The 19,391-nt window shown below is 39.2% G+C and overlaps 1 protein-coding gene and 1 long non-coding RNA gene across 3 annotated transcripts; one reads left to right on the forward strand and one right to left on the reverse strand.

Moving 5' to 3' along the window:
• Positions 1 to 12,435: 12,435 nt before the first annotated feature.
• LOC122194378 (glucose and ribitol dehydrogenase) lies at positions 12,436 to 15,088 on the reverse strand. Its single transcript, XM_023874659.3, has 5 exons — positions 14,883 to 15,088; positions 14,420 to 14,557; positions 13,863 to 14,239; positions 12,691 to 13,046; positions 12,436 to 12,560 (listed from the first exon to the last, which is right to left on the reverse strand). Exons 1-5 carry the CDS (start codon positions 15,060 to 15,062, stop codon positions 12,496 to 12,498), a joined length of 1,116 nt encoding a protein of 371 aa, XP_023730427.1. The 5' UTR covers positions 15,063 to 15,088; the 3' UTR covers positions 12,436 to 12,495.
• A 1,558-nt stretch (positions 15,089 to 16,646) lies between these two features.
• On the forward strand, positions 16,647 to 18,931 carry LOC111878192 (uncharacterized). 2 transcript variants are annotated; one of them, XR_002845651.3, is made up of 3 exons: positions 16,647 to 16,970; positions 17,082 to 18,145; positions 18,429 to 18,931. It is a non-coding gene; the product is annotated as an uncharacterized LOC111878192 (long non-coding RNA). The 2 variants fall into 2 exon arrangements; XR_008232401.1 differs by having other exon boundaries at positions 17,082 to 17,315; positions 17,491 to 18,931.
• Positions 18,932 to 19,391: the final 460 nt, after the last annotated feature.

The following is a 19,391-nucleotide window of genomic DNA, read 5'->3' on the forward strand; positions in this document are numbered from 1 at the left end:
GCTCAACAGGAAGCTATCAAGGAGGAACATCGGAAGAGCGAGTGTGTGGTGGGTCAGGTTTCCTCCTTTGATTATGATAGCCGAGGACTATTGACATTACACCGTAGGGTGTGGGTGCCGTATCACGGAGGTGTGCGCCAGATTTTGATGGAGGAGGCGCACAAGTCCCGATTCTCTATTCATCTCGGGGTGACGAAGATGTATAGGGATCTTCGTCTAGATTATTCGTGGCTCTGCATGAAGCGGGATGTGGCATGGTACGTTGAGCGGTGTTTGACCTGCAGGAAGGTCAAGGCCGAACATCAGAGACCGCATGGCAAGATGCGGCCGTTAGATATTCCACTGTGGAAATGGGAAGATATCACGATGGATTTTATCACAAAGCTTCCCAGGACCGCGCGTGGAGTGGATTCGATTTGGGTCATCGTGGATAGATTGACCAAGAGTGCTCATTTTATTCCAATTCAGGAGAGCATATCGGCCGAGAAATTGACCGACATCTATATCTGGGAGATCGTGGTGCGGCACGGGGTGCCGGTATCAGTGATCTTGGACAGGGATGTGCGTTTTACTTCCAGATTTTGGAAGAGATTTCATGCCGAGTTGAGCACTCGTTTGCATTTTAGCACCGCCTTTCACCCGCAGACGGATGGTCAGAGCGAGCGGACCATCCAAACTCTGGAGGATATGTTGCGGGTGTGCGTGCTAGACTTCGGTGGTAGCTGGGATACCTATCTTCCCCTGGCCGAGTTCTCATACAACAACAGCTACCAAGCGAGTATTGACCGTCCCCCAATTGAGATGTTGTACGGACGAAGGTGCAGGACCCCGATATGCTGGGATGAAGTTGGCCAGAGAGTCATGGGGAGCACCGAAGTGGTGTTCAAGACGACCAAGAGGATCCAGCAGGTCCGGAGCAGGCTTCAGATTGCTCAGAGTCGGCAGAAAAGTTACTCCGACAAGCGTCGATCCGACTTGGAGTTCCAAGTCGGGGATATGGTTCTCCTGAAAGTGTCGCCTTGGAAAGGCGTCATTCGATTCAGGAAGCGGGGCAAGTTGGGCCCGAGATTCATCAGACCGTTCAGGGTCGTAGCCTGGGTGGGCAAGGTGGCGTATAGGCTGGATCTGTCAGCCGAGCTCAGCCAGATCCACCGCACTTTCCATGTTTCTCAGCTGCGGAAGTGCCTAGTGGACGATTCATTTTATTCATTTTATCGTGGATAGATTGACCAAGAGTGCTCATTTTATTCCAATTCAGGAGAGCATATCGGCCGAGAAATTGGTCGACATCTATATCAGGGAGATCGTGGTGCGGCATGGGGTGCCGGTATCGGTGATCTCGGACAGGGATGTGCGTTTTACTTCCAGATTTTGGAAGAGATTTCACGACGAGTTGGGCACTCGTTTGCATTTTAGCACCGCCTTTCACCCGCAGACGGATGGTCAGAGCGAGCGGACCATCCAAACTCTGGAGAATATGTTGCGGGCGTGTGTGCTAGACTTCGGTGGTAGCTGGGATACCTATCTTCCCCTGACCGAGTTCTCATACAACAACAGCTACCACGCGAGTATTGACCGTCCCCCATTTGAGATGTTGTACGGACGAAGGTCCAGGACCCCGATATGTTGGGGTGAAGTTGGCCAGAGAGTCATGGGGAGCACCGAAGTGGTGCTCAAGATGACCGAGAGGATCCAGCAGGTCCGGAGCAGGCTTCAGATTGCTTAGAGTCGGCAGAAAAGTTACGCCGACAAGCGTCGATCCGACTTGGAGTTCCAAGTCGGGGATATGGTTCTCCTGAAAGTGTCGCCTTGGAAAGGCGTCATTCGATTCAGGAAGCGGGCCAAGTTGGGCCCGAGATTCATCGGACCGTTCAGGGTCGTAGCCCGGGTAGGCAAGGTGGCGTATAGGCTGGATTTGCCAGCCGAGCTCAGCCAGATCCACAGCACTTTCCATGTTTCTTAGCTGCGGAAGTGCCTAGTGGACGATTCATTTTATTCATTTTATTCATTTTATTCATTTTATTCATTTTATTCATTTTATCGTGGATAGATTGACCAAGAGTGCTCATTTTATTCCAATTCAGGAGAGAATATCGGCCGAGAAATTGGCCGACATCTATATCAGGGAGATCGTGGAGCGGCACGGGGTGCCGGTATCGGTGATCTCGGACAGGGATGTGCGTTTTACTTCCAGATTTTGGAAGAGATTTCAAGACGAGTTGGGCACTCGTTTGCATTTTAGCACTGCCTTTCACCCGCAGACGGATGGTCAGAGCGAGCGGACCATCCAAACTCTGGAGAATATGTTGCGGGCGTGCGTGCTAGACTTCGGTGGTAGCTGGGATACCTATCTTCCCCTGGCCGAGTTCTCATACAACAACAGCTACCACGCGAGTATTGACCGTCCCCCATTTGAGATGTTGTACGGACAAAGGTGCAGGACCCCGATATGCTAGGATGAAGTTGGCCAGAGAGTCATGGGGAGCACCGAAGTGGTGCTCAAGACGACCGAGTGGATCCAGCAGGTCCGGAGCAGGCTTCAGATTGCTCAGAGTCGGCAGAAAAGTTACGCCGACAAGTGTCGATCCGAATTGGAGTTCCAAGTCAGAGATATGGTTCTCCTGAAAGTGTCGCCTTGGAAAGGCGTCATTTGATTCAGGAAGCGGGGCAAGTTGGGCCCTAGATTCATCGGACCGTTCAGGGTCATAGCCCGGGTGGGCAAGGTGGCGTATAGGCTGGATTTGCCAGCCGAGCTCAGCCAGATCCATAGCACTTTCCATGTTTCTCAGTTACAGAAGTGCCTAGTGGACGATTCAGCGGTAGTGCCATTAGAGGATATTCAGGTTGATGACAGCCTGAATTACATTGAGCGCCCAGTCGCAATCCTCGACAGGAAGTCGAAGGATTTGCGAAACAAGAAAGTGGAGCTAGTGAAGGTGCAATGGCAGCACCGCAAGGGTTCGGAATGGACTTGGGAGCCGGTGGATGAGATGATGGAGCATTACCCCGAGCTGTTTCAGGATCGAGCAGTAGACTTCGAGGACGAAGTCTAAAATAAGTGGGGGAGATTTGTAGCACCTGGTTCCTGGTACGTAAATCTTATTCGAGTATTCTCCTTCTTTTTGCCTTGGACTCGACGAGTCATAGGTCCGACTCGCCGAGTAAGGACGGGACCCGGGACATGTTTAATTTGGCGACTCGGCAAGTCCATATTCTGGACTCGGCGAGTCACCGTTGTTGGATGAAACCCTAAGTTTCAGGGGTTTGCACCCTATTTAAACATCATATCTGCCCCAGGCCAGCCCCCATCCACCCCCAGAGCTCCCAACCCTCGTTCTAAGCTTGTTCATTGAGAGTTTGAAGCATTTGTTGTGTGTTCTTGATGGTTTTGAGGTAAAAGGGTAAGTAGATCAAGAGGAAGGGAAGGAATCCAGGCATCTTTGTACTCCCTCAGCAGTTCCTTGGAGGTATAATCCATTTTCCCCCTGTTTCTATGCTCATTACTTCATTTAAGTCATTCTTGAGCCAATCCCCAAGTTTGTATGTGCAAATTATTTCATAATAAGCCGATTGGCCCTTAGATCTAGGCATGGTTGAGCTCCAGGAGCTCGGATCTGTTGCCTTTATGGACCCTTATTGCATGAAGACCCTAGATCTACCCTTTTGGGTACATATTGAACCCTAAAACCCTTAAGGGTGAATATCTACACGTAAAGTTGGAAACTTTACGTGTGATTCATGTTCTAGGAGTCCAGATCTGTGAATGGCATGGACTGGAATCGAGCAAATCTGAGTATTTAGCGGGTGCGTGGAACCGACTCGGCAAGTCGTTCATGTGACTCGGCGAGTCTGCTCGCGAGCCTCCGATTTTGTCCCGTTTTCATAATGTCGAGAGTGCAGTGAGTCACGGGGTGTGACTCAGTGAGTTGGAAGCTAAACTCATCTATGGAGGAACTCGGCGAGTCGATGCCCTGACTCGGCGAGTTCGAGGCAATCTCCTTAGATCAACAACAGACTCGTCGAGTTGTTCATGCAACTCGGCGAGTCTTAGCATAAGTGTTCATCGGATGAAGATGAACTCGACGAGTTGTTCATACAACTCAGCGAGTAGGATGAAGGACTTGAGTATCAGTTTAGAAGGAGAACTCGTCGAGTCGTCGCCTAACTCGACGAGTAGAAACGGGATTCAGGGCAAAGGTTTGGGTAGGGACTCGGCGAGTTGGAAAGCCAACTCGACGAGTCGGATCAAATGGACTCTGACTTTGACTTAGGTCATGATCAGGGGTAAAATGGTCATTTTACCCAAAGGTCAGTCAGCAGTATTTGATTGAGTATGTTGTGGGAATTGCAGCCGGAGGATTTCCGGAGCAGTAGCATTCGCAGTAGACAATCAGTTCCCGATTAGATCAGCAGCTACTTTGAGGTGAGTTGCCTCCCAGTAGCGGTGGGTCTACGGCCACAATGTCGGCCCACCAGTAGGAGTCGTATGTTAGATGATTTTCTTTGTGATATCATCTAGGTTGCTACTATCTGATATGTTATATGCTAGCATGATATGTTATATGTGATAATAGTAGAGTTCGGTTGTTAGGACCGGAGGGTAGTCAGACACCCCAGAAATGTCTGACAGTACGTGATGATATGTTTGCATGCTGGCCTATTATGTTATATGCGATAGAGGTAGTAGGAGGGGACTAGTCCCCGAGGATCGGTTGTTAGGACCGATGGGTAGTCAGCACCCCAGATTGCTTGACATGGGTAGTCAGCACCCCAGAATGGCTTGACACGGGCAGTCAGCACCCCAGAATGGTTTGACACGGGTAGTCGGCACCCCAGAATGGCCGTACCGGGTAGTCAGGCACCCCAGAATAGCCTGGCAGTATGCGTGTTATGTGTTTGTATGGTATGTGGTACGATGGGGGAACTCACTAAGCTTTGTGCTTACAGTTTACAGTTTTGGTTTCAGGTACCTCTTCGTCAAAGGGGAAAGATTCAGCGCGGTAGCGGCACATCATGCACATACACTGGTTTCCGCACTTACGAGATTCTCTGGGATTTATACTCTGATATTTTGATGGGTTGTATGATTTGACTTTTAAACATGGTCTACGTTGTGTTGTGGGTTGATCAAACAATGTTTTTAACTATTGATGTTTTCTAAAGTAATGTTTTTAAAACAAAATTTTTGGACGTGAAAATTGGGTCGTTACAACGGACTAGTGGATAGACTGGAGGCCAAGATATCTAGGGCGGTTAGGATAGACTGAAGGCCTGTCAGGCGGACCAGTCATATCGAAGGCCCAAAGAGTGGTCCAGATATACTATAGGCCCGGTGAGGCGGTCTAGTCATGCTGAAAGCTCTGTATGCACATTGTTTGTAACAGCCTGTTGTGAATAGTTTCATATGCGGGGTGGTGACCCAAAGACCGAGAATCATCAGGCTTAGGGCCTTTGAGGAAAATATATTTAGACCCATCTGGGAGTGGGTAACGTAATTTGGATGATCTAGGTATTCAGCTTGTGTTTTAGAGCCAAGGGGTATTTCAGTAAAGTGTCAGTTCGTGCTTTGATGGAAATTAGATTTTTGATTTGGAAGTTTTAAGGAAAGTATGAGTTGGTAGAAGTGTAGGGCTTCTCGTTGCCTCTTCGTGGATATAAGGATCGTCGGAAATGGACTTATAACGAAGAAGTTATGGCCTTTGGAAGATTGATGGTTTTAGGGTTTAAGCAGGTACGCATGGCGTACACATATGTATGCATGGCGTACTAGTGAGGAGGCCAGTACATTGGGCGTATAACAGTGTACGTTATGTGTACTGAGTAATGTGATCGTGCATACCTTATGGAGTATGTTGGGCGTACTCCGATCAGACCCAAATCCTATTTTAGGGTCTTGGACCCTATTTAAGCTCCTTATCTTATCACCTAACCCTAATATCTTCAACCTCCATCACTCTAAACCCTAGAATCAAAACCTAGCACCCATTTGAGTGGTTTTTGAGCTTTTTGTGGTATTTCATGCTTTTTGGTTTTCATAGAAGAAGAAGGAGGAACTTCTTGGAGAAGTATGGGATTGTTTGAAGCTTTTGGATCCAGGATTGTTGCATCTTGATCTTCATTTTGGAGGTATAAAGTTTCTATCTTGATGATCTTATATGTTAGATCTAGTTCATTGAGTATTTTATGTATTTTGGAGTCTTGTGTTATTATCTACTATAAAAGCAATGGGTGCTAGCTCTTAGCTTCATTCAGTCCCAGGGTTCATAAAAATGCAAGCTTTGTGGTGTATTTTGGTCCATGCAAGCATTAAGACCTTTGGTAAGTCCTTATTGAGATTTTGAGCCCCTTCTTGTCATGCAAGCACGTAAAGCTGCCAATTTTACGTGATAAGTAGTCTTATGGAATCAGATCTGAGAGTTTGACACTTTGTCTTAACCGATTAAGGACTTATTAGAGTGAAAAGGTGGTCTGAGGAGTACATGGGACGTACTTAATAGTACGCTCAGTGTAATGTTGAGCTTGTGCATAATGGACTTGTATAGTATGCTTCGAGGGCGAGTACGTGGGGCATACCATTCGGGTACGTTGGCGTACTCCCCAGTGTATCATTTTGGGATTGGGTTTTCTTAGTTGGGCCTTGTTGGGCCATTAGACTTCGATGTTGGGCTTTTGGTTTGTATCTTTTAGGCTCCTTTGGATTTAGGCCCATGATAGATTTTGGGGGCCCAATTTGGAAGGTTGGGCTATATTAGGCTTTGGAGCATCATTTAGGATTTGGGCCTTTGAAGTAGTTGAGTTGGGCCTTGGCTTTAGGCCAAGAAAGTCAAAGGGTAGAATGGTCTTTTACCCTGGTTTTGGGCTATGTAGCTTATACTCTTGGTTATAGGTTGAAATTCAAATATTAATTGGATGTTATTTGATATTGATAGCACGAAGATTTTTCGGAACAACTGTCAGAGATTCATTCAACTGTTTATAAGCAGATTGAGGTGAGTTTCCTCACCATGTTTAGCAGGTCGAAGGCACCAACGTCGGCCCATGATTTTGTTATGATAGGATGCTAGATTTTTGTGTGACTATTTCATGGGTTATGTATTCGTATGCTTATCGGGCGGGGTTCGATGACCATTTTGTATGTTATGTATCTTCGTGATTATTGCATGTATTATGTGTTTATATGTTTATATGTTTATATGTATGCTTGGCGGGGCCTAGTATGGTATGATCGGGTTGAAATATACCCCAGGGAGAGGCCCCATGGCTGGGCCCATACTTGCTTATTGTCGGGTTGAAATATACCCTTGGGTGGGGCCCACTATCGTATGATCGGGTTGAAATATACCCCTGGGAGAGGCCCCAAGGCTGGGCCCATACTTGCTTATTGGGTTGGAATATATCCCAAGGCTAGGCCCAATTGTATGTTGGTATGTGGTATTTTGGGGAACTCACTAAGCTTTGTGCTTACGGTTTTCAGTTTATGTTTCAGGTACTTCTGTTTTCAAATGGAAGAGTCGGGGATGATTGCAAATCACACACCACTCGAGTCTGCATTTTGTGACTCACTCTAATTATTACGATGTATTGATAAAATTTGATTACCTTGATTTTATGACAACGATATGGTTTACTGTTTTATAAACTTAAAAATGAAAAAAAAAAATCGGGTCTTATTTTGGGACGTTACATTATTGTTTGTTATGTTTATGTGGTGGTACTTTGAGGGAACTCACTAAGCTTTGGATTACAGTTTTAGCTTTGTTTTAGATGTTTCTGAGGACCGTGGAAAGGTGAAGGCATGACCGTACACATCCTTGGTTTTATGTTGTTGATATTAGGAGACTCTAATTTTGAATAATGTTTTTGGGAACAATGGTTATGTAAACACTTCAGTTTAGTAAATGGGTTTTTTTGAAAAGTTTAAATTTGTTGTGATTTTTGAGATGTTACAAAACAGGAGGATAAAATCAGTCTTTGTGTGATGGCAGTGTTATGATTTTCAACAGGAGAAGTGGCGGCATCAGGAGTAGTGGCGGAGCCACGTTAGAACCAGAGTGAGCCCAGGCCCACCCTGAAATTATGATATATTTTTTTGTTACTAGCCCAGGCCCACCTTTTGATCCCAAATTAATTAATCGGAAACCCATAATCCCCTTTTCTTAAATCAACGCCAAATCAGAAGGGTGGAGAGTGGAAGAGTTGTAGCATCGTCCTCATTCTAATCGCTTAATTGAAGTTTGCACCGGTAGCAAGAGTTGGATATCGGAGCAAGGCAGCAAGCAATCAGGTTATTGATCTTAATAATTTGTATTATTAACAAAAATTAGGGACGTAGGTAGCAGGGTATATGTTTACCGATTATTATTATATTTTGTTTTATATAAGCCATGTGTGAAACTCGGTTAAATAGTTTTCTTCATTTAGGTAGACACAGGTAAGAGTAAATAGGATATGCAGTCATATGTTTCTTGTCTCCAAGTGGGCAACAAAATCCTTTTTCTTAGTTTATTTAGAATTCCAGGAAAAGATGCAGAAGCCCCACCTTTTCTTTGTTTTTTAATAGTAATAAAAGGAGAAAATGACATCCTTATTTTCTATTCAATATACATATTATTTATATCTTTCTTTTCATTCTGCAAGCATACAGAAGTAACAGAAATATCAAAAAGCAATGTTTATTATTTACTCTAGTATCTTTATTTTCTATCCAACCCTATCTTATCTTTTTATCTTCTCTTTTTGTTTTCTGTTTACTTTAAAGAGCAATGTTTATTATTTATTATTGTGTATATTATAAGAATCAATGCTAATTATTTATTGATTACTTATCATTTAACAGGCATGGAAAAATATTTAACAAAGAGAAAACTTACGGATTCATCGGAGACATCTAATGCTGATTTTTCTAAACATAGCCGTGTGGAAAGCAATTTAGAAGATCTTCCCTCAGACCCTGGAAAGAGGAATAGGATTTTAGATTATGATCCTAATGTCCGGGACGAGGTTCGAAGAGCATACCTCTTAAAAGGGCCTTGCCAACCTAAGTCCCACGAGTTTCCTTACATTCTTTTTGGAAAAAAAAACCACGAAGATTCAATGTTGTTTGGTTTAATGTTAAAGAATATTCAACATGGCTATAATATTGTATAAATCAAAATGTTGCATATTGCTTATGTTGTTATTGGTTCAAACCATACCATATGTTGGAGCACAAGGAGGCGGTGAAACGTTTGTTGGTGTGGGGTTCCAAAATTGGGCACATAAGGAAAAATTGACTAGTCATATTGGAGGTTTCAACAGTGTTCACAACCAAGCTTGCAGCTTTTGACAAAAACAAATTGATTCAACTAGCTCGTTTATATCCAAATGATTTTTCAGATATAGACTTGGAGATGCTTGATGATCAACTTGAAACTTATATTCTTGATATGTTGAATTCGTCAGAGTTTTTGAATCTAAATGGAATTGGTGATCTTGCACAGAAGATGGTTGAAACAAAAAGGGATAAAATGTACTCTATGGTTTACTTGCTCTTCAAATTAGCGTTGACGTTACCCGTTTCAACAGCAACAGTTGAGAGATCGTTTTCCGCTATGAAGATTGTGAAGAACAGAATACGCAATAAAATGGGAGATCAATGGATGAATGATAACTTGGTTACTTATATTGAAAAAGAGGTTTTTGCGGATGTTGCTAATCAAGATATCAGCAATATGTTTGATAAAATGAAAACTCGTCGACGACCTTAGTAAATTTGTAATTTATATATGTTTGTAGATGTTGCTAATCAAGATATATGTTTTTGTGGATGTTGTAATTTATATATGTTAGGATGTTTGATAATTTATGAGGAACGCCCTAAAAAAAAAATTTGGCTTCACCCCTGGTCAGGAGAGTTGTTTGCAGAGGGCTCTAATACCAAGTTAAACTTGATAATCATAATTGTATTGATGTATTGTATAATGTGTATTATTGTCTAATACGACACAATAAAAGAAAAGTAAGTGTTAAAATATCTTTTATAATTTACATACCTTGTATTATAAATTATTTAAATGATTTATTATCTTATGTTGAAATTTTGGTAGTTATTTTTGTGGTAAAAATGATGACTATAGACAAACAAGTGTCCTCGCAGGGACAATTCATTTTTGTTTCTGTAATCTAGAGATGTCTCGGAAAGTAAGCTAAAAATCAATTGTTACACATGTTTTTGTTTTCATGAGTTTTAATATAATAATGAAAATCTTTATTTTTTATATAAACAATGTATAGAAATATGGGATCTTGATGAAAAAGATCCATCTACGAAAGAAGAAAGTGGGGAATGTGTCACTGATTTTGCTTCTAAACTGACAACTATCCTGCTATAGATCGAGTTTAATAGCAACGTACTTTCATATTACTATATTGTATCATCCTACTTTCTACATTTATATTTTCGTGTAAATAACATATATTTCATTCCAAACATAGTTTACTATAGTAAATTAAATTTTAGTGATTATAGCATCCTACTTCCTAGTTTCATGTTTTACTGTAAAATGTTTATAGATGACAGTATTGTACTTTCAACTATTTTCTTATTTTAAAAGTACTATTCTAAGTATGATTTTGTGATAGGAAGAAATGAAAGTAGAATGCTATATCAAAAGCTTCAACCATGTTGCGAAGCATGGGCATATTTATTAGTTTACATGTAACATCCAGATTTTCAGGGTTATTAATTTATTATTGTGTAGGTTAATCTTTTGATTAAATGAGAGACTCGGCGAGTTGAGGATCCAACTCGCCGAGTCGAGTCGGGTTTCTCACGCGGATTTAATGAGTGGACTCAACGAGTCAGAGGAGGGACTTGTCGAGTAGGTGCTGGGCAGAGAAACCCTAATTTCTTGGGTTTAGGACCTATTTAAAGGTCCTTATGGCCTTCATTTGCGGCTACCACACCCTGAGAAACCATAGAGAGCAGAGAGGAAGCTTATAGTGCAAGAGGAGGGCTAATTCATCATCCTTTGGAGTGTCTTAGCAAAGGGAAGGAACGATTTCGAGTTGGGTTGTCTTGTGGGACTCAAATCTTCCATCATTTCGTTCAGAGCTGCTGTGAGAGGTAAGGATTCATGTCCATCTGCGTTTGTTTAGTAGATTTCATGAATCTAGGGTTTCTTCATGCTTTATTTAGCTTGAATCTAGAGTATGAGAGGTCCCATGGTGAAATGATTCCTAGATCCGGACCTTAAGAGGTCCAGAGAGTCCCTTCCATTCTGCTTTATTCCTTTTCCTAGGAGTTATGAGCTAGGGTTGTCATGATATGAAGGATTTCACCAAAATAAGCATAGAGAGCCTTGGATGTGTACCAAGATTCGACCTTTACGTGGTTATTGGTCGTAAGGAAGCAAGATCTATGGATTAGAGGAACAGATCTGACCTCAGAAGGTCAAATGAGTGTTGTCATGGGAGCAACTTGCCGAGTCCATGGGAAGACTCGACGAGTCGAGTCGGGTTGCCCTGCGATTCGAATGCAGTGGAAACCCGTCAAGTGAAAGGTTCACTCGACGAGCCGAGTGAGGCCTTAGAGGAGTCGGGTGACACGCATGGACTCGCCGAGTCACTCTTGTGCACTCGACGAGTCTAGTCAGAGTTGACCGTTGGCTTGAGTTGACTTCTGTTGACTTTGGGGTTTGGTCAACATAAGTAATAGAGATCATAGAGGGGTAAAATGGTCTTTTACTCACTACCCGATTAGAGAGGGAAAGAGAAATTGTCGGTTTAATTAGAGATATTTGCCTTATGTGTTAGGCGGTGGCGGGTTCGAGATTCAAGTGTAAGGATAACTGTTTTCTGCTTTCAGGTGAGTCTTCTCACTATACTTTACCTAGAGTGGTAAATAGAGTTATATGATAGAGTATCTTGTATGCAGAGTTATATGACAGAGTATCTTGTATGCTATTTATGTGATTGTGATGCACTGCATTATTTCTATGTGATTTATGTTGTGTATATTCCAGAGTTTACAGAGTTAGAACCAGAAGGTTTACAGAGTTAGGACCAGAGGGTCCACAGAGTTAGGATCAGATGGTCCACAGAGTTAGGACCATCAGGGTCCACAGAGTTATAGCCTCGAGTGGCTAGTATGTGTTATATGTGGTATTTTGGGGAACTCACTAAGCTTCGTGCTTACCGTGTATTGTGATATGTGTTTCAGGTATCTCAGAGGATCGCGGGAAGGCACCGACTTGATTGTACACACCAAAGAAAGAGTTATGTTTTGAGGATCCTGGATTATTAATAAGAGTTGTGTTTTGTAATTTGAGTAAACGAGATTTCCATATAAAATGTTATGAAAAGTATGCGATTTTAAAATGAAAAATGCTTGAAAAATTACGGTGTTACATTACATCAAAACCTATATTTATTTTAAGTCCACAAAAGGTAATTATGCGCAGATTATAGTATGCTTCACTCCATTGTACATCAGAACCTCCCATCATCCTATTTTTGTTATGGGTTTTCTGTATTCTGGTTGTTGTTGACTCTAGGAATAGCATTATTGTCGAGTAATCCACCTGACAGAAAATATTACAACATCATGATCTACCCACACTTCCAATGAAGAAAATAAGCAGTTGTCATCAGTGGTATGGTATGTGTGTATGTATGTGTTTAAGTGCATGTATCTTTGTCTATAAATTATACCATCAGGATGAAGAAATGTGCCAGTATAGTAGGATGCATCGTTGGATGCGAGGAACACATATGTTAAACCAACTTCAAAAGGTTGACCTGCCCTATTCATTGGCGCCTGAGACCCCAAACTTGCTATGTCTTCGTCATCAAGTGCTGCAGCTTCAAGTGGGGTCCAAATAGGGCCGGGGGCCACACCATTAACACGAATCTTCTTGTCAATCAGGAATATTGCTAGACTCTTGGTGAAGTTCACAATAGCCCCCTTTGTTGAAGCGTAGTCAATAAACTTTGGGCTGCCTGAGAATCCTAACACTGAAGTGGTGTTTATGATGCTGCTTCCTGGTTTCATGTGCTTCACAGCATGCCTACACATCCACATCATCACAACCCATCAAAACCAGAAGTGCAAAATAGACGTCCTTGATTGAGTTTTCTCAAATCATAATAATATATATATTCATTTAAGTTTCACCTCAAATCTGGCTTTTTCCAAACTACTCGTCTTTGGTGTACATAGCGAAATTGAAAGGGAACTAATATGACGTGTTAAATTGTTGCTATCTTTCTACTCTGCAACTCGGTGCAAAATAATCAAGTTATTTGACAAACAGGTGTCAAAGGGTCTCAGCCCCAACCGTATAGTTGTACTGGAAATGTGCCTCTTAAACAAAGGGTCAAGGTTTCCATGCTGATATAGAGAAGAGACTTGTTCATCAATTACTAAAGTCAATAACTACAGGTTGAATTGTCGATTTGTCAACAAATGTCGAACAAAGTATTACCCAGAAATAATCTTTTAAATAAAACATTAAAGCTATAAACACAAAATACTACAGTTGATTCAGAAGATATATAAAGATAAGAAGAAATTTATCAATAATTATTGTGTGAGTTGCAATGTATTCTCTGTTAAATGTATACAAAAATCCCATTTTCTACAAAGTCATTATGTAACTTCGTATAATCAATGAAAAGCAATTCTCACATGATCACATGGACTTCTATCCATTCATGCTCTACTTTAACAAATTTTAGTTTAAAAATCAATAGCTACTCATTAGGCTTTTACTTTTTAGACTCTTAGAATTCTCCTTATAGGGACGATGTAATAGAATTTCTCAAGAAAACATTAATTTGTCAAAGAAAAATAATTACTTTCACATTCAGAGGAGATAACAAACCTTGTCATGAAGAAATGGGAGAATATATTAGTTCTAAATATCCTTTCAAGCCTCTCTTCAGTGATATCGTCTAATGTATAGGCATTATACTGCACGGCTGCATTGTTCACCAGGACATCAATACGTCCATATTTAGCAACGACCTCATCCACAACTTTCTTACAACGCTTATCATACCTAACATCGGTAGGTATTGCAATTGGATCACCTGCGTCACTCATTTTTGCATCATTTATAATCTCTAAGGTGTACTTTGCATCTATGTCTTCGACACCTTTAACATAAGTGAATGCTACAGTTGCACCCTCCTTAGCAAAGAAGTAGCAAACAGACCTCCCAATACCCGAATCGCCTCCTGTCACCAAAGCAACCTTTCCCTTCACCAAGAAAAAAAATGATGGATTTTTCAGAGAAAATCCAAATTAGAATGTGGTATAATAACTACAAACTCAGAAATTTCATAAAGGAAGGGATCAAATTTCTTCTACTTTAGCAGCACTCTATCAGAAGGGTGACGAAATGACAAGAAGAATAAAAATTTAATGACCGAAGTGTACTTTGAGTTTGTTAGTGGGCTTGTAATCAGGATTGCTGAATATTGGCCGAGGATCCATGAGGTACTCTTTTCCGGGTTGACCATGCTGGTGCTGGGGTGGGAATCGTCGTTCGGGTTCTTCCCTAATCATGGCCTTCGCCTATAAAATAGTCACCAAACTCGGGTTAGGGGAATTGAACTCCATAAAGTCTAATTGATTGTTATGTAAGCATTATATTTTTTTCATTCAACTTTACCGATTAAATTTTACAAAGAATTGAAATATACAAAGTAATTGAACATATTTTAAAAATATTAAAAAAGAACTTTGTTTTTTCTTATTGAATAATTAGTGGGCATTGAACTTCGAATTCATCGAATGGAAACTTGTTGGCATGATGGCATCTCACTACGGGGAAATTTAATTCATTAATTAATTATCCGAATTAAAATAAACATTTTCAATAAAAGGTAAAGAATATGACCTTAAAGGTGTGAATAGAAGAGGAACCATGTCCGCAAATACTTTGTACCACTGGTGCAATATTGTTGTTCCTAATGCTTGTTGAAGCACGTGAACTCAACAACCGCTGTGACCATAGACATGGGTTCTTGGTTATTGGAATCGGCCTGCCGGATACTGATCCCACTAAATAGGCCATCATGCACTAAGGAGAATATTAGTTACGATTGATGAATGAATGAAACACCTCCTAAAGAAATATATAGTATTACATATATAGTGGGAAAACATCAATCATCTCAATGTCAAATATTTCACCGATCAATATAAATGTTTGGTCGAGTACTTTTCAACATTGCTTATTGTATCATATCACTACCTACCAAGTTGAAATATGTGTGAATACAAAACAAAAATGCATTATATGGAAAGTCTATCAGTAAGAAAGATTTCTATTTATACTCGTTTATATCGCTTGTGTTTGTAGATCTCTTTGCTGCAACCTAGCTCGGTTATCTTTTCATGTCTTTTCAAACTTATTATTAATCTTCTTATTGTATATTTTCTAGACGAATGCATGCACGTTGCGCAGGAGTTAAAAGGTTAATATTAATAGATATATATATTTTTTTTAAATAACTAGTTAATTGCTATTAACTATAATAATTATTTTTATACTAAAACAAAAAGTATATACAAATTAGATATTAATTAGACTATCTGATAAAAGAGATATCTATTATAAGAAGGCTGAAAATTGAAATTTAAAGTATTTATATTAACAAAATAATCTATACACGTGGGTTGCACCTTAATGATTTAAGAAACTATTACTTAACTATTTTATAACCGGTGAGAAGCACAGTTATAAAATTAATTAAACTTTCATATTAAAAAATAAACATTATTAATCAATTATTTTAAATAAATAATTACTTAAGAGATATTTTTTTAGTTATATAAAATTATAATTATTGATTTAAATCATTTGTAAAGTTATATCACCTTATAATCTGTATTAATTTTATTTTATTTTTTAACCTAATGTTATTACTTTAATATGATTAGAATAAAAAATTTAAAATGTAGAATCAATTATTAATTTAATGTAATTAGAGTAAAAATTTTAAAATGTAAAATTTAAAATTAATAGGTTGACAAGTGGTATGATAGGTTACATATAATTATTAATGAGGAGTTCTAATAGTATGACATTTGTCAATAAAAGAATAAACCTATTAATTTATTAGAATAGAAATATTAATTTTCAATTTTGATAATGATGCATTTTTCAAACGGTTATTTTCAATGTAACGTAATTTTCAGTTTTATATAGTTTTTAGTTAACGTTAAACTTTGATTTAATGTTTTCTTCAAGTATTCATGTTGTGATTTAAACAAAAAACAACATTTCGAAATAAAAAAAAAAACTACTTGTTTTATAAAATAATCTCTAAAACATTTTAATAGTTTGTTTGACATTTATCAATATATATATATATATATATATATATATATATATATATATATATATATATATATATATATATATATATATATATATATATATATATATATATATATATATATATATATATATATTAAAGTTGTGATAAATTTCAACAGTAAACTGTTGAAATTTATCCAACTTTCGTTTCTCTATTTTTGTTACTTATTATTTGCCTGGTGTGTTTAATTTGCGGGGGTTAGTTTGTAATTTATCCCACCGATGTCAACGTGGCTGTTGCTGCTTTTGTTCTTTATTTTATCGAACGGACGTGTCAATCTATTGATATCTCTCTTTCTTTACTCATCTTCTTTCTTCTCCGTAACATCTTCCTCTGTAGCTCTTTGCTTCTTTCTCTCCTCCCAAAATATCTTCCCTCCGCTTGCTCCGACGTTTCTTCTTCTTCTGAGAATCATCAACCTCCGCAAATTAAACACATCGGGCAAATAATAAGTAACAAAAAAAGAGGGACGAACCCTAAAGGGGTCGTCTTTTTCAATGTTGAGAACGACAGCTTGGGATACACACACAAATACAAGAAGTTTATGGCGCTTTAATTTCGTTTATGTGGGTTGGGCTGCCATTGATGAGGCTAACCGACAGGTATTTGTTTCTACTCAGATTTCTTGAACAATCTGGAAAAGCTATAAATCACAAGTCACTATTCAATTTTGATTCATCACAAATTACAATTATAATTTTTTTTCAACATAGGTTGTGCAAGAGGTTGCTCCCAGTTCATAAGTAATGGCCATGAAATCCGGGAAGAAAGTGGGAATGGTCACAACTGTTCTTGGGTCTCATGGGGTTGGGCTAATTACGCTTCAGGATGGTTTCAAATGGTCAGCGAATTTAGTGATCAAAGGAGAAAAAGAAGATGTGAGGGTTGTCAATGAAAGATTTCCATTATCTCTCCGCTTGCTCCGACGTTTCTTCTTCTATGTATATGTAAGATGTGAAAATTTTTAACAGTACTTTGTTTTTATTGGTCATTTCCACCGCTCACCTCCTTCGAGGAGCTTTTACATCCACTTTCTTCCTTTCCCAAACTGATTCTCAATGCTTTTATCGGGCCTTTCTCTCTCTCTCTCTCTCTCTCTCTCTGGCTTTGTTACCGGTGCAGAAGAACCCGACGGACCATCATATGTGATTCAATCGGCGTTGAGGTTGCTTCTGGTTCCATTTTTGTTTTTATTGGTCACTCCAGTTTGCTTTCTAAGGGCGTTGGTCTTGGTGGTGATCGACGAGTAGGGCTCTTTACCAGAACCGCCGTCATTGACTTCATTATAGTATTGAGTTACAATTTTGTTAGTTGTGCAGGTATTAGAAGGAGCTGGAAGGAATATCAACAGTGTTGCTGCCACCAGTCCCTTCTAACATGTGTATTTCATGTTTATTTTCCAGATCCTTCCACACTCTGAAATATTCGGCTGCCCTCTTTTGCTCTAACTTTGCTCATCGTTCTCCACATGAGTCGATTAATCGAGAAGACCTCCACCACCCATCTTCGTTCCACATTTGGGGATTTGATCTCGATTTACTGTTACGGCTCCTATATGCTTTCTACCTAATTACCTTCTCGGTCGATGAGTTTCGAAAGGGGTGGATTGGGTCATAATTTTTCTCCATAAACGTCTTCATGATTTCGTTTGTTCACTACCCACTGTTACCAGAAATTGGGAGGAAAGGCGAAAGACAAATAGAAAGATTGAGGGTTACACACGTACGATGAGAGTTTGAAAGGGTAGAGACGAGCTTTTCTTTTCCCCAAAGAAATTGTAAGAATTCTTTGCTTCATCCAATATTTCTTCTGTATCGTCATCAATATTTCTTTTTGTGATTAGTTGATCTTTCTTGGTTTTTCTTCTCAAGCTAATATGAATGATATCGATGTATTTTATCTATTGATTTAAATTTTTCAAAAGTCCTTGTTGTTGGTTGTTCTCATGGTTCATGTTTCTTGAAAGAGTTGACTTCTAAAAAAACCAGGGTGCCTTAATACGTCGATAGCTTTTACATAAATCCTATTATCCATCTCTACGTTTTTTCCTTCCGCTCCAGTTTAGCTCCAGCTCTGGTGACCGCCATAGAAGAAATTACCACCGCCTTCTCCTTCTCAGGTATTGAATCAATTTCCTATATATCATGTTTTGATTTTTAATTAATGTAAAATTCGTATTAGTACCCCATTGGCAACCACATTTGAATTAAAAGAAAACAAATCTTTTAAAACCCACAACCGGTTGCTCCTCCACTAAACCTTAGTTGGCATTTCTTTTCTTTTTTTTTATGTTCTATCTAATTCAATTCTTATTGGTATATAATTTGAATAAATAGTGTACAGAAAACAATGATAATCATATCAAGCCAATACGAAATTAACCAAACCAACATCAACTTCAATAAAATATAAACCATTTATTCTGGAATTGTAATATTCATCGTTATGAATCCTTGAAGAATTTATATTGGTTTTTATTAATGACCATTTACCTGTTATCACAATTTCCTTATTCTTGTATGTTGGTGTGGTTTTTGAATTCTAGAAACTGTTTGGTGTGGTTTTTCAAAGGTTCGCTTTTGCAGTTATTCGGCTTCTCCACTGGATGTGATAAAAGTTGTCAAGCTCACAAGTCATTCTAGGTAAGCTCAGAAAAAAAAAAAAAAAGCAATGTACTTTCCGATTATTTTAAAAAAATATTTGTTCATTGTAATTATTTTTTGGTTCGTCATTACTTAAGTACTACATATATATATATATATAAAACTTCACATTTAAATTTCAAAAAATGTCGATATTTTTTTTTGTCGAGTTTGGGTAATTTGGGTATCACCAGAAAATAAATGTAATGAAGATGAAAAATGTTGTGCAACAGATTTGCAGTAATTTGTGAGATGGAAAGAAACAAATGTTAGCTTACATCAAATTAGTAGATAAAAATAGAAATATCATTTGATATAAATTCATACTGATCCAACATTCTATGGGAAATGGAAATATCATTTCATATAAATTCATACCCC

This window comes from Lactuca sativa, chromosome 5, assembly GCF_002870075.4.
Source record: "Lactuca sativa cultivar Salinas chromosome 5, Lsat_Salinas_v11, whole genome shotgun sequence".
In the NCBI taxonomy this organism is placed as follows: Eukaryota; Viridiplantae; Streptophyta; class Magnoliopsida; order Asterales; family Asteraceae; genus Lactuca; species Lactuca sativa.

Bases quoted from the DNA above. Each gene is read 5' to 3' on its own strand.
- LOC122194378 (XM_023874659.3), bottom strand. From the start codon at position 15,062: ATGATGGCCTATTTAGTGGGATCAGTATCCGGCAGGCCGATTCCAATA. The intron at 13,047-13,862 runs GTTTGTTATCTC...GTGGATGTGTAG, and splicing joins TCCCATTTCTTCATGACAAG to GCATGCTGTGAAGCACATGA. The intron at 12,561-12,690 runs GTATAATTTATA...ATTTTCTGTCAG, and splicing joins CACATTTCTTCATCCTGATG to GTGGATTACTCGACAATAAT.